Here is a 17463-nt window from a genome sequence, read left to right as displayed (position 1 = left end):
ACAGTTTTAATACATTACTGTATGTGTAATACAGTATAAAACTGCACAATATTTAACTGCAAACTGTATTAGTATCAAACATTATATGTTGACAGATCTAGCTGTGTGATTTGGACTAAAATACAAAACTCACAGAATATTATAACTCCAATATGAATAAGTTTCATATGTGTGTGTGTGTGTAAATGTATACGATAATATATATATATATATATGGAGCCTCTGTGGTAGAGTGTGCATCTCGCACGCTGGTGAGCACGGGTTCACCTCCCGCCAGAGTTGTAAAAACTTCGGGAAGCGTTCACCGAGCCACTAACCACTTTGGCGGACACAACGGGTGCTGTGGTTGAACCAGTGTTGCATACTAGTATGCTTGCACCCAGTCGGCTAAAGGCGGGCCGATTACACTTGGTTCACAGACTACACACACATCCAAAGCCACTACAATACTGCTCACACTCACAAGCACTTCTCACCCTACATACAGTCTCTACTAGACAGCCTAAGCCACTGGGTAGAGATACATTGGCTATATCGTCCCTGCTTCGGTAGGGATAGGCCGGTCATGCAGTGGACCTCAATGGTTGATGATGATGATGATGATATATATATATATATATATATATATATATATATATATGTATGTATGTATGTATAATATCTTACAAGAAGAGTTGAAGTTCCAAAAACAGTCCCATATATAAATACAAAATCCATTTGTCTATCACTTAAGCTGGAGTGGGATGCCTTCATACAGTGGCACCATTATACTATAACTAGGCCACTCTACTGCCTGGTTATACATACATCCCTCTAGTCCTTCCCTGTCCCAAAGGATGGTGGATTGCAGGAGAATGGAAAATTTTAGGCTGCAATCCACTGGATTCCTGTCCAGACAAGTTTAAGGCCACAACAAGAATATGGCTTGGTAAAAAATAAGCCACATATATTTAATCTAATCTCATAGCTAAGTAAACCCTATGTTATATACTCACAAACCTCAATAACATACAGTACAACCCTGAAACAAGTTGGTAATGGCTGAGTAATTAGGCAGGTGGTATCTCACTGGTCAGAAAAAAAAACTGCAATGTAATAATTGCACTTTAACTTGCTTGAAAAGACCTTTTGGACTCATAAGTTCCTGCAAGCCTCTCTCATAAATGGCCAAAGGTTATTGTTTACTCAGTTAATTAAAATAAGCTTAAATACTGTACACGTAGCAGAGACAAAGGTTAGACAAGTATTTGGTCGCAAGAGAAACGAGAAACATACAATACTACTATTTATGGATGATGAAGAAATACTGTCAATGCACGAATATGTAAAATAAATCTATCACCTGTATCATACAATAAAATAATAACATGGACAGAGAAACCTAATACTGTACTATAAAACTTAGGATATGTATCAACAAAAACACACATATCAGGCAACTAGGCAAACATATATGCTATTAAAAATCAGCCAAAACTTAAAATATTGGTATATGATGGAGGTATCTAGCCAAGCAAAAATACTAGTCTATACTCAGAAGGTATGGCAAGCAAACCTACCTGGTGTTAAATTTTTCTCTTTTGATAGGTCACTGATCCAAATGGGCTAAACTTGTACAGGCTGATTTATTCATCACTGAGTATTTGTTGTTGCTGCTAAACCCCAGTTCTGTCTGGATGAGCAGACCCATTGACAAGTAAGCAACTGCTTATGTGAGGTTGTCCTACAGGTACTATACAGTAAACTATATATATATATAATACACCTGTCACTTCTTACTGCTCTCTTTCCTTTGCAGGTGGCTTTACATTGAGTGACAAGCCAAATGGTTTCCTGTAAGCCAAGAAACCATTTACAACGCTGGGTGGTAACCATAACCATAAGTGCTCCCTAAGTATCAACAAGTGAGTTGGTGGAGGGTTAGTGCCCCTCCCCGTAAAACAAATAACTCATAAGTCAAATGGCCACCCCTTATGGGACTATGGCGTCTGGCAATAAATAGATAGATAGACACCTTGTACGAATCTGGAACCCCTTTGTGGTAGACAGCACCTCACAGTCCTGCCCACAAAGAGGTGCAGGGAAATATTTGGAAGTTTAGCTCCCAGGTGGACACTGCAGCTGCTCCACCGAGGATGCATAGCACGACCACGTGTAAGCTCCTCGTCAGTGCCTCACTGATTATTAACTGATAAAAATAAAATACCAGGGCTGGTAAGATAGTTTTTTATCTTGCCAAGAGACAAAGACTCCAAGAAATATTCTTACACTTATAATTTGCATTAAAAGGAAAAAAAAAATCTCAGCCTATATTCCTTCTCTTCTCTCCTCATTCTAAGAAAACTCATTTAAAAATTAAACTGAAAGGATAAACAGTTTCCTACAGCCTGTTCCCTCCATCCCCACCGGCCATCAACTTACCTTGAAGTTTGGCTTGGTCATGGTAGAAGAGGGTGTGTTTGGAGTGGCAGAGTTGGGCACAAGAGGTGGCGGGGTAGGGCGCTGGGCAGCCTTGGCCGAGAGATTGGACACTTCACTATCAAGTGAGATGTCGCTCAATCCATAGGCAGAACTAACCCCCTGGCCAGCATTCACAGCCACCTCACTGCCCCCTCCCACTCCCTTCCCTCCACCAACAACTACACCTCCTCCTACTACTCCTCCACTGCTCGTAGTAGTTTTGTTGCTTTTTCTGGATTCCTTCGGTTGAATATTGAGCGCATGATTATCGATTACTATAGGCTGTAAAAAGAGCAAGTGATTACCGATTTTACTCTGGCTTCCATTCAATAAGTGGAAGCTTACTTATAAGACACAAATATATATATATATACATATATATATATATATATACATATATATATATATATACATATATATATATATATATATATATATATATACTGTAAAGAAGTGCCAATTCTTTAAGAATAAATTATACTGTATCTTCAATCCCATCACCATGCATGGATATACCCATGATTATATTAAGTTCAGAAATATTTCTTGTAATATTCCCATTTCAACATTTTTTATTCCCTCCATCATTCGTTATTCTTAATATTTATTACATCACCAGTATCTTCATTCCTCCACCTTTTACAAGTGCAGTCATGCTGTCTTCACAGTGTACTCAAACCGGTGGTCACTCGAGATCATGTAGCACAAGAGGTTGGACAACTCTCATTCTTGGTATAAACCACTCATTTTAGCTTCAAATGCAAAATGTGCAGAATGACTAACAGTTACTCTCCGAGATCCAGTATTTTGTAAACAAATCAATTTACAGAGCAACCCTTGTATGAATAGGTTTGAGTTTTCCAGTCTCTTTCTCATGTGGTCCCAAGTGGTAGTTACTGTCTAAGGTTTTATCGCAACTCACCCGCGCAGCCAAAGCTTTTGCACAGTCCGAGGCATAACGAAACGTGACAAAGCCGTACTTGGGAACCTGCCTGCCTTCTGCATTACGACCTTGGTCAAAGACTGTCGCAGACACCACCTCACCAAAGTGCATACTGAACAGGTTCTGCCATGCGGGTAATGACAGTCATACATTACTCCATGCAAGCAAATCAATGGGCCAAGTAGCTGAATCATATTGCTGCCAATAAACAAATACAACAATAGGGCTGATCTGACTGAAGTTTGAATGTTCCAGAACTGGGAAGTAGAACATTATACTGTATACACATTATATGCAAGTATACAAACACACACACACTCTTTAAGGTCACTGACCTCTTAAGCATGAAATACTCCAGAGAACTTGCAGGTTTTTAATTCATACTTGTCAAAACATACAATACAGGTACACTATTGACTTTTTGGCAACTGATGGTCCAGCATCTCGTTTAATCCAGCTAAAATTATATGAGGGCACTAGAAATTCCTGCAACTGCCACACTAGTTAACTGGGTGGCCACACAAGGCACTGTGGGTTCCATGCCATCACTTAATTGGATACACTACAGTTACGGTTTGTGTTCCCTTAATCTTGTATGATTCCTGGCTTATTTTGCAAACATTTTACTCAAGTTATGGCTTCTATGGAAGGTATTGTACTATCCCTTCTCATCTCTCCACCTCTACCTATATAGCTTTTTTTTTTTCTTTCTTTTTTTTTCCCATTAATCCCCAGAACTGTAATCTTGAAATACATGCCTAACTAGGCCACTGTACTTACTAAAAATATGGCATACTACAACTTTAAGGTAAGCTCTTTCACCTTATGAGACTAAAAGCTGAGTTGAAAATAAAAATTGTGATTTTTTTTGAAAAGGGACAAAAATCCTTGACCCTAAATGCTTAACTGCTGAATTAAGAAAAATATTTAAATTGAACATGCCATACTTCAACAAATCTCTTTTATTTCCAGGATGAATAAGTGCTATTGCACATCAAAAAGCCCCTCGCCCCCCCTCCAGGGGTACACCCATAATACCCAATGCCACATATTACAGGTTAATACAAGTTTCTAGCAGCCCACAGAGTTTCTAAGAACCTGAGGCATATAATTAGTGGGTCATATCAGATGTGTTTTGTATTACTGGTCTCAGCTGGTCAGGCAAGACGGATAATCTGGCAATGCTCTGGAACCAAAGGTGTTGTAAAGTCAATGCTGTACATGTACTGATATTAATCTTAATGCTGTCTTTGTTCTTCTATCATTATAATCTTAGTTTTAATAATTTAGGTTCAGAGCACATTACTACTGTCCAGTTTTAGATACACCAATACAGTACCATTATACCACAGAACAGTACAGTCTGGCACAAAATATCTTAGTTTTAGTGAAATACAACGCTGTATGGAAAAACAGACATACCCTGAGTGACATATATATACTGTATATTATACAGGCCCATGGCAACACATGATGCAGCTAACCCAGCATAATTATATTAAAATAGAAGCTGCACCTACATTATTCTCACACTAGTTAAATTCAACAGCATCAGCAAAACAATTACACACACAGCAGGACTGAATCACATGCAGAGATATCAAAGGGTAAATCAGTCAAAATTAATGCCAATAATAAAAATAAAAAGTAATACAGTATGGAGTATGTAAAATAAACAATGTTACATCATACTGAAAGTCAATAAATAATAGGAAAGTATTGATGGCAAATTAACAAATAATGGTAACATACACTTTTATACATTTCCCACAAACTGATTCAATTAACAGTGATATCCTGGTGGCGAAGATCTGTAATGGTTGCATATCATTCCTGTGATAAAATATTAAAAATTTATAATGAACCCTAACATATTTGGAAGTTCCTTTATATTGCTTTATTCAGATGTCGAATAAATGTATTTTCTTGAATGATAAATTAATCCAAACAAACTCTACACACTATGTAACTGAATTGAATATCACTCTTGTTAAATTCTGAAATCCAACTACCTCTACAAAGTTCAAGCATTTATCATATCAGAATATCTAATACCGTAAATCAAAATTACTTTCAACAATCAAGTAAAGCAATGTAACTTTATACATACCAGTATTAATCATAGTTTGAGTTTTTGTGCAAATGGGGCCAAATCTTCAATGAGGCAGGTAATATTAATTTGCAAATAGAAAGTGTCTTATGATATGAAAATGAATGGAAAATGAACATAGGAAGATTTTGGATGAGGGAAAAATAGTACCCTCATACAGTACAACTGTGTGAAGACCTGCAATGGCATAATTACAGCAAGTCACCATGGAGAAAAAAGGAAGATGATCAGCTAACAAATACATGTACAGGAAGATGGTCAGCTAGGAAGATGATCAGCTAAGAAATACTGTACATGTCTAGGAAGATTATCAGCTAAGCAATACATGTCTAGGAAGGTGATCACCTAAGAAATATATGTCTATCTATCCAACCAATCCTTTACTGACCCATCTGAAGCACAGAAGTCAGAGCTAAGATACTTCATTTAGTCCAGACATTTAAAAATGAATAACCGTAACTCTCCTCCAAGTAGCACTGTCAGCAACTAACCCTATGGACTTACATTTTGCAAATTTGAGAAGAAACAGTAATGCATTTGGAGGAGGAGGAAGGGGAGGAGGAGGAGGAGGAGGAAGAGGAGAGGGAGGGGGAGGGGGAGGAGGAGGAGGATTTACTATACTCCAACATTAACCATTCAGCATGACAACATATTCTTTTTCTTTCTACCTCCTTATGACTTGATTCATCCAAGTACTCTCACCTATCATGTATCACCTTCCTCTTCTTTCATATCCCACCCACTCAATGCAAACCACACTCATTTCTACAACTGACTTTTGGGTTTCATGCCACATCAGTCACAAACTCATACACTCTCTGTAAATCCTCTTGTAGTGGCAGTATCGAAACCAATGAGATCTTGCCTAAGTGATGTATTTGCTGCTGCTATAAAGCTCGAATTGGGAAAAGTTCCAATACCATCTCAGCACTTTTGCGGCACCTCGGTTTGGGTTACCTTTCCTAGAAGGGTAGTCAAGTCGTACCCCACCTGCTCGTGGTGACCTCGCAGACACCCTGTTTTTTTGTTTTTTTTTCCATTTCTGTTTTTTGTGCTTTTTTTTCTTTCGGTTTTCTTTTTTTCTCCTAAATTAGGGTGACACAAACGGGGGCGGCGCTACCCGGGTTTTTCCCGGGTAGTATTGTATATACGTTTTGCTGTTGTTGTCATTTTGTTTTGTTTTTTGTTCTCCCTTATCATGAGTAAACAACACCAGTGCCCTCGCTGCAGTAGGTCTGTAGCAAAAAGTGCACAAGCACTGAAGTGCGCCTACTGCAGCGAGTGGATTCATATAGCTTGTGAAAATTTGGATGCAGGTGACTATCCATTCATGAAGAGGAGCCACCAGCTGGGATTTCGCTGGCTGTGTAGCCAGTGTGTTGCACCAGCAGACGAGGTCTTGGCTGGTGGAGGAAGTAGTACCAAGAAGGAGTTTGAAGATAAAGTTATTGGGCCGATCTTTCAAGCAATCAGAGACGTATCAAATAGACTGGAGGCACTAGAGTCCAAGGTCTCATCACCCATGGCAGTCACGCAAGATCAGGCCAAGTCATTTGCGGATGCTGTTCGTGGGTCTCTCGTGGGGGGAGGGAAGGATCTGCCTGGGGGCGTGATTGAGATCAGTGCTCATGGCCAGAAAAAAGCCATTCATAGTCAGCATGTACTGATTGTGAAACCAGAGAGTGGCACTGATGCCCTGACAAATCAGATGGGACCAGAAGACATCAGAGGCGTACTTAACTCGGTACCGGTTGACAGCTGCCTTAAGACCAAGGCTGGTGGGCTGGTAATGAAGTTTCCATCAGCTGAGGCCAAGGGTGAAGCAACTGGGGTGCTGATTGATCATTTTGGCTCTGAGGGCACTTTTTGCATATCAGAGCCAAAGAAAATGTTGCCTAAAATGACCGTGACAGGCCTTTCCTCTTCCTTGGATGACTCTGACATCATCCCAAATATTCTGAGAAAAAACAATAAAATTAAGATGCTCGTTGATCGAGGTTGTACCCTCAACCTTCTCTTCACAAGGACAAGGAATGACACCAAAACTGCTGTCTTGAAGATGTCGCCAGAGGTGAGATACTCCATTGTAGAACAGGGCAATTACATCTATGTGGATCTCACAAGCTGCCGTGCTTTTGATAGATTCTAGGTTACACATTGTCATCACTGTCAAGGCTTTGGTCATACATTTGAGAGATGTTCTAGGAAAAGTGATGAACCTAAATGTGTCTTTTGTGCTGAAGCCCATAAATCTAAGGGCTGTAGTAACAGAAATTCTCCCCAATGCATCAACTGCTCCTCTTTAAGACATCAAGATGCTAATTCAAAGTCACAGGCAGTTGCCCATTTTGCATCAAGTAGAGAATGTCCAATTATGATTTCTCATAGGAATAGATTGATTGAAAACACCAATTTTGACCATTCAAAAAACTGACTACGTCCCTTTTGAACCAGTTAAGGATGGGTCTTTTAAATATTCGTTCCATCCGTAATAGGATAGACTATATCAATGAAACCCTAAATCAGCACGAGCTTGACATATTGTGCTTGACTGAAACCTGGTTGTATGAGTCTGATATCGATATTATTCGTAATGCTTTGCCTAAGACACATTCTATTATTAGTATTCCCAGGCCTGCTGCTGACTATCCGGAAGGAGGCGTAGCACTCATCTACTCGGCAGCACTTGCAAACGTTTCTCTCATTGACTCAGACCTGACCCCATCTTCATTTGAATTTATGGAAGTATTAATAAATTTCCATCAGAATACTGTACCATTAGAATTGCAATGGTCTATCGACCAGGTCATCTGGGCAGAGATCGAGGTTTTATGGAGGAGTTTGGGCAGTTTCTTGAAGGGTTTTCTCTTAAACCTGGAGGACTTCTTGTTTGTGGTGATTTCAATTATTGGTTTGACAGTCCAGAGTCAAAACCATTTTCTTCAGAATTCCTTGAGTTGATCACCCAGAACAATTTTTTCAATCATGTGAGTAATCCAACTCATGTCTCAGGACATGTCCTTGACTTGATCTTGTCCCCTGTTGGTTGCAGGCGCGTATCAGATGTGGAGGTTGACTCATTTGACCCCCTCATCTCTGATCATGCTCTGATCACTCTTAGTTTTGATGTCCCGAAATCCCCTTCATATAAAAAGGTCATCAGGTTCAGAAATTACAACAATGTTGACCGCCAGTTGATGTGTTTTGAAATTGATCAACGTTTAAACTCCATCGATTCTTCAAGTCTTTCTTCTGGTGAATTGGTTGATATTTACAACAACGAGCTCAGGTCAATTTTTGACCATTATTGTCCTGAGATAATAAAAACAATCACTGTACGTGATAATTCTCCGTGGTATGGTCCATCCATTAATTCTTTGCGTAGACAACAGAGAAGGGCAGAACGTGAGTGGCGCTTGCAGCGGACCGAAGTAACTCGTTTGCGTTATGTTTTTGCAAGGAGCAGTCGTTCACACTGTAAAAGCCCAAAAGGCTAGGTATTATCAAAATAAAGTTGATTCATGTGGTGGTGATCAAAAAAAACTGTCTGCAGTTGTGAACAATTTGGTTGGTCGGAGGAATGTAATTGTTAAACCAACTTCTGTATCTGATGCCCAATTGGCTTCTGATTTTGCTTCATTTTTTACAAGTAAGATATCTCACATAAGAAGTGATTTAGACAGCAGTTCTCCTAGTGAAGTGTACTCAGTTGACTTCCAGCCACTGTGCACCGGGGATCATCTGCTTTCAACATTTCATCCGCTGGATGTAAACAAAGTCAAATGTTACATCAGAGAACTTAATAAAACATTTTGCTCACTCGATCCATGTAACATGTCACAACTGCCTGATGTGTATGAGCATGCTGCAGACTTTATCTGCAACATAATAAATAGATGCTTCTTAGAAAGTAATTTTGTGCAGTCTGAGAAACGTGCTTTGCTTAGGCCTCTAATTAAGAAACCTGGCCCTGATGTCGAGACCATGACAAATTATCGTCCTGTCTCTAACCTGTCTTTTTTATCCAAGATTATTGAGCAGGCCATACTCGATCAACTCTTACCACTACTGGAACACAACAGAGTTGTTCCTGTTGTTCAATCAGCATACAGAAAATACCATTCAACTGAAACTGCACTAACAAGGATTCAGAGTGACTTGGTGGCAAACACTTGTAGTGGGATGTCCTCTCTCCTAGTTCTTTTGGATCTGTCTGCAGCTTTTGATACAGTAGATCATAAACTATTGTTGGATGATCTGTATTTTTATGGCGTTCGAGATAGTGCCCTTTTGCTCCTTAAGTCGAATCTGTCGGACAGATCTCAGAGAGTGTTTGTTGATTAGCTAGCTCTGATTCTACTCCTCTTCTATTTGGAGTCCCTCAAGGATCAGTTTTGGGTCCAATTCTATTTACTATCTACACAAGTAGTTTATCGTCTCTACTTGATGCTCATGATGTGTCCTATCATTTTTATGCTGATGACACCCAGCTCTATGTTAAGATTTCAGATATCAACAATACTAAGACAAAGTTTGAATCTCTAATGTCTGATATTAAGATCTGGATGGCTAAGAGGAAACTTAAGCTGAATGATGGTAAAACTGAGATCATCATCATCAGAGGAAACAGAAGGGGTGATGACACTGACAATGCCCTGGCTTTGAACATTGGTATGTCACAGCTGCATCCAGTCAGTTCTGTTCGAAATCTGGGTGTTTATTTTAATTCTAAGTTAAATTACAAAGAACATATTAATCAGGTTGTAAGAGGGTGTAACTTGCATATCAGAAATCTGTACTCTGTGAGAAGATTCCTGAGTAGACGGTGCCTCTTAATAGTGGTCCATGCAGTGGTCTTGTCTCATGATGATTATTGTAATTCACTGTGGGTTGGTCTTCCAAATAATATACTAACAAAAGTTCAGTCTGTGGTGAACAGGGCGGCACGGCTTATCTTTGGTCTCCCCCCGAGAACCTCAACTACCCCATTTCTGATTGAGTTGCATTGGTTACCAGTAAAGGTTAGTATTGAATTTAAATTGTGTCTTATTACATTCAAGGTTCTTAAGTTTGGTGAACCAAAGTATCTTGCTGAATTGTTAAAACTCCCATCGACACGCACGGGTGTGATGTTACGCAGTGAAGATGATTCCTTGCGTCTTGATCAGCCAGGAGCCATTCACCAGTCATCTTTCTCTGATCGTTCTTTTGCATATAGAGCCCCTACATTATATAACAGATTGCCATTGTCCATAAGACAACTCTCTACTGATGAATCCTTTAAGAGACAGCTGAAAGCCTTTCTTTTTTCAAAATGCTATGACCTGGAGAGAGGTACTATGACGGATGATTATAGGGTTTAATTATTGCCACTTTCATGTATATATGATGTAGGTTGTATTATATACAAGAAATGTCACAATTCTTGTAATTGTAAAAATAATGTGTGTGTGTCGAGCGCTAGTGAATTCCCAAAAGGAAGAACTGGCGCTTTTGAGAAACAAAAGGCCAGATTATTATTATTATTATTATTAAGGTCCACACAAAGTTCTCTGTTTTATATCTAAGCATCAGTCATCCTTCTTCCTTGAACCAATTTGTTCTCTAATTCCTTTACACAATTCCAACGTACTTCAACTTTTCTATTTATTTTCCCGTAATTCTCTACATTTATTCAAAGTATAGGAGGCACATTCCTTATATCTCTTCAACAGCGCAAAGTGGAAGTTTCCTGCAGTTAGGTCAGTGATACAGTACACACACACACTCTCTCTCTCTCTCTCCAGCACAAAAAAATTTTACACAACCTCCTAGCCTACACTCTAAAAGTCTTCCACACCAATACCCAAGTGTAACGCACTGGTTGGGACGAATCATTTCACAAGTGACAACGATTGGCGTTCCTGACCCCTGTAAACAGCTGCTCTTTATAACCCATAAAACACAGCATAATAGTACATAACACGATGTCTGCCCATCTCAAGCTTTTGCAAGGTATCCACTACAATACGTACACACATTACAAAACAGTGTGCTGTATGTGAAAGCTATAGTGGATGAATAACACTTGCCTATTAAAGCCAGTACCGGTAATATATTAACTAATCAAGATAAGTAGCCTAATAAGATGTGATGAAGAGAAATAGGGACAGAAGTTATGACAACCAGCTGGAAGAAGAATTTAAGTGAGATCAGTTAGCCACACTCACCTTAAGATCATTTTCATTATAACTCCATGGCAGTTGACCAACAAACAGCTGATGGTTGTCTGGATACTGAGTTGGACTAGAAATTTCTGAAACAAGGTAACAATCTTCCTTACTCACAACAAATACACTGTGAATGAATAAAAATAAGGAAATGTCTAGGTAAGTTATCAATTACAAATTATACACAGCACGGGAAACCCTACTTCCCATAATCACCATCACCCTCATCCAGACCTCTTCGTATGAGACAGCTCAGCAGCCAAGTTTGCAAAATAAATCACTACATCTGTACTTGATATGCAACACTGCTTTCTCTTTAACAAACATTTATTTGTTTGTGTAATAACAAGAAGGATATTATGTCATTTTTTATTACTCGTGTCTATTTAAGATAACTCTTCACTGGGTGGCAGGCGTAATGGTTTCCTGTAACCCAGCATTTATTTACAATGATGGGTGATAACCACACACCCAAATAATGGGGTGATGTGGAGCCTACTATGGTGCTCAAGATAACTAGGTGGAGAGACAAATGCAGCAAACCTCAACACTCTTCCCCATGCCTTGCTGTAATGCAAGGGAACATCAGCTTGCTGCATGAGGCAGTCCTGCAAACTGCTTACTTGCACTTGGCCATTAAGACTGGAGTTATTCAACAACAACAACTGCAAACTGCTGGGAGGGAATGTTATTATACGTTGTTCTGGCAGGGTAGGACAGATGGATATGGTGATGTGGGTGTGTTGGTGGGGTGAAATGGGTGGAATGTGTCATGAATGTTATGAAAGTAAATGACAGGAAATGTGGTGAAGTGGGCAATGAGAAAGCTTGCCTTGGAGGAGTGGCTGGTTAGGGTGGTTATGGCTATGTATGTGGGTGCTCACACCCAGGTAAGAGTGAATGGAGATATGAGTGATGAGTTTTCCATGAACGTTGGTGTGCATCAGGGGTCAGTTTTGAGTCCCATGTTGTTTATCATGGTACCTGAAGCCCTCTCACATGACTTCAGAAACGGACTTCCGTGGGAGATGTTGTATGCTGATGATTTGGTGTTGACTGCAGACAACGACAGGAAGGCGGAGGAAAGATTTAGGATGTGGAGAGATGATATGGGGCACAAGGGCTTAAAGGTACATGCAGATAAAACAGAAGTGATGATATCTAGGGTTGGTGGCGGTACTGTCAAAGACGAGGAAGAGTGGCCATGTGCAGTTTGCCACAAGGGCATGGGAAGTAATTCCATCTTGTGCGGTGGTTGTGATAAATGGGTGCACAAGAGATGTAGTGGTATCAGAGGTAGACTGCGAGATAATGCTGATATTATGTGCACGGTGTGTCGGGGAGAGCAGGTGGAGATTGTCAGGCGTGAAAGGATTGCACTTGCTGGTGAGTCTCTTAACCCCTAAAATGCGGATCGTCGCATTTGCGACGGTCGGCCCAAAGGACAGAACGGCGGATCGTCGCGTTTGCGATTTGAGTTAATTTTGAATAACCGCGGGCAAGCAGGCTCCAGCTGGTATTGTCTATCAGTACCGCCACCCGTGAGCCACGTTTAGCACACTTGACCTTTGTACTACTGACCTCGGTTGTTGCCAAGTATCATTTTTTTTACCCACCCACGCACCGATGCGCGGCCCTCCCTCGTCGTGCGATATGGCAACGCGCGGACGGCTCATACGTGTCAATCTGCGCCGTCATCTCGCAAGCACTTTCTGCTATTGGGAAACGCTTGTTTCCCCATTGGCACACTGTGATTTTTTCGCGCGGTTTGCCCCTGATTAGCGTCAGTCCACGCGAATCTTCCACGGTGACACCATGTCCAACTCGAGCTCTTCCGAGTCTGTGCCTTCCAGCCCTCCGAAAAAGGGTTTTGTGACCTCAACCCCCTTCAAAACCTTACCAGGAACTACTAAGGGCCTGAGTGACTCTGCAATAGCCAGTGAACTATTGAAAGCCTCGATGGACTATGGCAGTGACGTCGGTGTGTGGTCAAGCATGGCAGAGTCTGACACGCAATCAAGTGCAGAGTCTGGGCCAGAAGTGACTGTTTCTGTGCCTGAAGCGAGTGTGTCAGTGTCTAGCACCTCAGCAGGGAAGGCTCCTGTGAGAAGGGGCCTTGAATATGGGAAGGGGGCAAAGAGAAAAAGGAGTGGTGACCCAAGCTCACTGCCATTGTCCCCTACGCCACATCACGCCACCGCCAGCCCGCCACGTACTCCCAGCCCCATTCTCTCGTCCTCCTCTTCTGCTGCCCTGTCTCCTGAGTCGTCTGAGTCGCCTTCACCACCTCGAAAGGGAAGTAGACGTTCTACTTTACGTACTAGAGGTTTTCGTAGGCCAAGTGTTCGTGTTGGTAGAGCTAGAACTTTGTCCCCTAGTGTAAGGCTAGCTCGTAAGGAAACTCGCACTAGGCAACTCGGCAGTCACGCCACCGCGAGTGACCTTGAACCCTCAGATAATGTCCCCACCACCACCACCACCACCACTACACCAACACGACCTAGGATAGCCTCTGCCTCACGTACTGTCTCACCGCCTGCCTCACCCACTCCCACACGACCTGCCTCACCCCCCGTCGCCCCCAGCACCTCCCAGCCTAGGCAGGGCACTCTTGATGCCTTCGTGTGGTCAGAGGGATCAGATTTTGTGCCGGAGGATCTGCCCTTTGATGACAGTGGGTGTGGAGTTCAGGCTGACTTCCCTGTCGACGAGGATGGTGAATGCTTGGACTACCTGTTGGCCTTCCTTGACAACGAGGTAATGGAGCAGATTTGTACCGAGACAAACAGGTACGAGGGGCAATCTGCTGCAGTTCGCGAAGGAGAAGGTGAGGCGGCCACGCCATCCACGTCGCAGATGGCAGCATGGGTGCCTCTAACGATCAGGGAACTTTTTGTATTTATTGGGTTGATGTTATTGATGCCCCACAATTGGAAACACAAGCTAGAAGAATACAGTAACCCCTCCAATATCCGGATCAATAGAGCCATAGGCAGGTCCGGATAGTGGTCCTGTCCGGATATTGGGCCCCAGCTTATGGACTAGTACTTACGGACCCTAACTCTGAAAAACACCTATACAACTCCCTCTGGACATGCATAGCACCTATTTAAGACCCAAATCACACCAATAAGGGACATAAAAGACTGAAATAAATGCAAAAGAACCATAAAATGAGGTTTTAGAGGTGAGTTTATACAATATTAAACATTCTGGGTACTTACAAGTCCCTTGGTCTTGGACTGGTTTGAACCGCCAGTTTGCAGTCCACAGTTAATCCTCTGCACTCTAAATTCTAATTTCTTAACACTGCACAACACTGTAAATTCCTGTGTGTTCTAGTGGCAAGGTATTGCAGTTTATTCACAAAAACAAGCACCTGTGGCTTGCACTGTTATGAGTATCTGCTCTCCATCGGAGTTAAGCTGTGACTGTTGATGTTGGTGGGGTAACAGAGTTGCCAGATCGCAACAGCCACATTACCAATCTCCTCAACTTTCATTGTCAAATATAACTTTTCATTACCAATTTCGTAAAGCTAGCATATATTCTTCAGTAATTATATATACAAGTGGAAATACATGTAATCACTCTCCTTATAACTAACACCATGTTGATTATTTTCACACTATGTAGGGTAGCAGATTAATCAGAGAGAGCAAACAATCCACCATCTCCATCCTGTGTATCCTCATACATGTGAAAAAGCCATTTGGTAATGCATTATTCTAATGCATTACCAAACGAATTTTTCATTACCAAATTGGCCCACACTTGGTAATGAAAAATACCAAATGGCAACCTGACAGGGGAGGGGGGAGGGGAAGGAAGGAAGGGGTGAAGGGACCATGGTGTAACAGCTGTTTGGCGCCAGGCGGGAATTTCAAATTATGGGAGGGAAAAAAAGTCAGATTTTTTTCGAATTTTTTGCAGTTTTTGGCCCATTTTGGGAATATTGGATCCCAGGAGGATTATGTCCGGTTAGTGGGGATGTTCGGATATTGGGCGTTCGGATATTAGAGGGATTACTGTACTGGAGTTCCGACGATCTGTGCCCAACACCAATTTTCAATAAATACATGAGCCGCGATCGTTTTAGGCAGCTCATGACTTACCTTCACTTCGCGAACAATGATGAGCCTTCCCAAACTGACTCATTATGGAAAGTGAGGGGAATCCTGAACTTGATCAAGGATAAGTTTACGAGGTTCCCACGCCCTTTCAAGAAAGTGGTGATTGACGAGTCCTTGGTTTTGTTCAGGGGCCGTCTTCGGTTTGTGCAGTACATTCCAAGCAAACGGCACCGCTTTGGAATCAAGTTTTTCGTGCTGTGCGACTGCAAGACGGGGTTCATCTTAGACTTCGTCATTTACACCGCCAGCAATGTCGATTTGGACAAGACTGACCCCCTTGGATTCTCTGGTTCTGTGGTGAAAGTGCTTTTGGAAAAGTACTTTGGCGAGAATCATGTCCTGTATACGGACAATTACTATACAGCTCCTAAACTCGCCAAGTACCTTTCTGAACACGGCGTCGGATCCTGTGGCACTGTCAGAAGCAATAGGGCACACTACCCTGCCTTCCCTGAGGCTGAAAAGTCAAAGCGGGGAGACGTGCACCTGAAGAAATCTGACAAGATGCTTGCGATCAGGTGGCATGATAAGAGAGTCGTGAATATGCTCACCGCAGTACACAAGGGGGAAATGCTGGCAACAGGGAAGGTCGACAGAAGGACTGGCGAGCCTGTGATGAAGCCTGATGCTGTCGTTGACTACAACGTCAATATGCGGCTGGTGGACAAGTCTGATATGATGATCGGAGAGATTGACTGCCTGAGGAAAAATCGTCGTTGGTACAGGAAGGTGTTCTTGCACTTGATTGATATGTGCATGTTGAACGCCTTCATCCTGTATAAAATCAAGAACAGGAAGCCAGCAAACTACTCTCTCCGAAGATTTTCCAAGACTTGTGTCTACCAGCTGCTTCAGCGTTATGGCCAGGTACTTTCAACAGGTCCCAAACGCCACCCTCAGACACCTCCAGACCGCCTACAGTGTCAGGCCTACCTTCAGCGACACCGCCTGGAGCCACTGCCTGCCACTGCCAAGAGGGGAAAAGCACTGAGGAGGTGTCATGTGTGCAGCCACACTACCAGGCAGGACAGAACCTTTAGGCGCACCACCTTGCAGTGCAAAGAGTGCAAAGTTCCCCTCTGTGCTTACCTGTGTTTCTTTGACTACCACAGCCTGACTAGATTTTGAAAATAAGGATAAGATTCTTTGAAATAATACTGAGAGTGACAGTGATACAAGTGTTTAGTTTTCTTTTACGTGCTGACAGTGACAGCCTGATGAGTGTAAATTAGTGTATGTACTTGTAAAAGCACTGACAGTGACAGTGTTTTTTGGTGTAAATAATTGTACATAGTAATAATATAAGTATTGCGAGTGACAGTCACTCCAGTGTAAGAAGATGAAAGCATATGTTCCTATTCTATGTTCTGACAGTGACAGTTTGTTGTGTAGAAAATATTATTTTTATAACAATGGACAGTGACACTGATGAATAAGACAAAAAACGGACAGCTACAGTGAAAGTGAGCGATAGAAATGAAGTGCGAGTGGCCGACCGGAGCGAGAATAAAGTGCCTGCCGTAAGGCTGAATAAACTCGTGCTGCGGTGGTCTTCCTCAGTCCCGATCCACAATACTGGCAGTGACAGTGATTTTTATGGCCGTAATA

At 41.8% G+C, this 17463-nt stretch overlaps 1 protein-coding gene across 1 annotated transcript in view; it reads right to left on the bottom strand.

The window, feature by feature from the left end:
- Positions 1–17463, bottom strand: part of LOC145407821 (uncharacterized) — a 262418-nt gene that overhangs the window by 22152 nt on the left and 222803 nt on the right. The window contains exons 33-34 of the mRNA XM_080278678.1: positions 11723–11808; positions 2422–2742 (exon numbers count right to left, since the gene is read on the bottom strand). Coding sequence (XP_080134804.1) covers positions 2422–2742; positions 11723–11808 — 407 coding nt within the window. The remainder of the gene's footprint in view (positions 1–2421; positions 2743–11722; positions 11809–17463) is intronic.

Source organism: Coenobita brevimanus, chromosome 74, assembly GCF_032717465.1.
Source record: "Coenobita brevimanus isolate Jiangsu-jjx chromosome 74, ASM3271746v2, whole genome shotgun sequence".
Lineage (NCBI taxonomy): Eukaryota > Metazoa > Arthropoda > Malacostraca > Decapoda > Coenobitidae > Coenobita > Coenobita brevimanus.
Note: the sequence above shows the minus strand (reverse complement) of the source record. Positions and strands in the feature narration are given on the sequence as shown.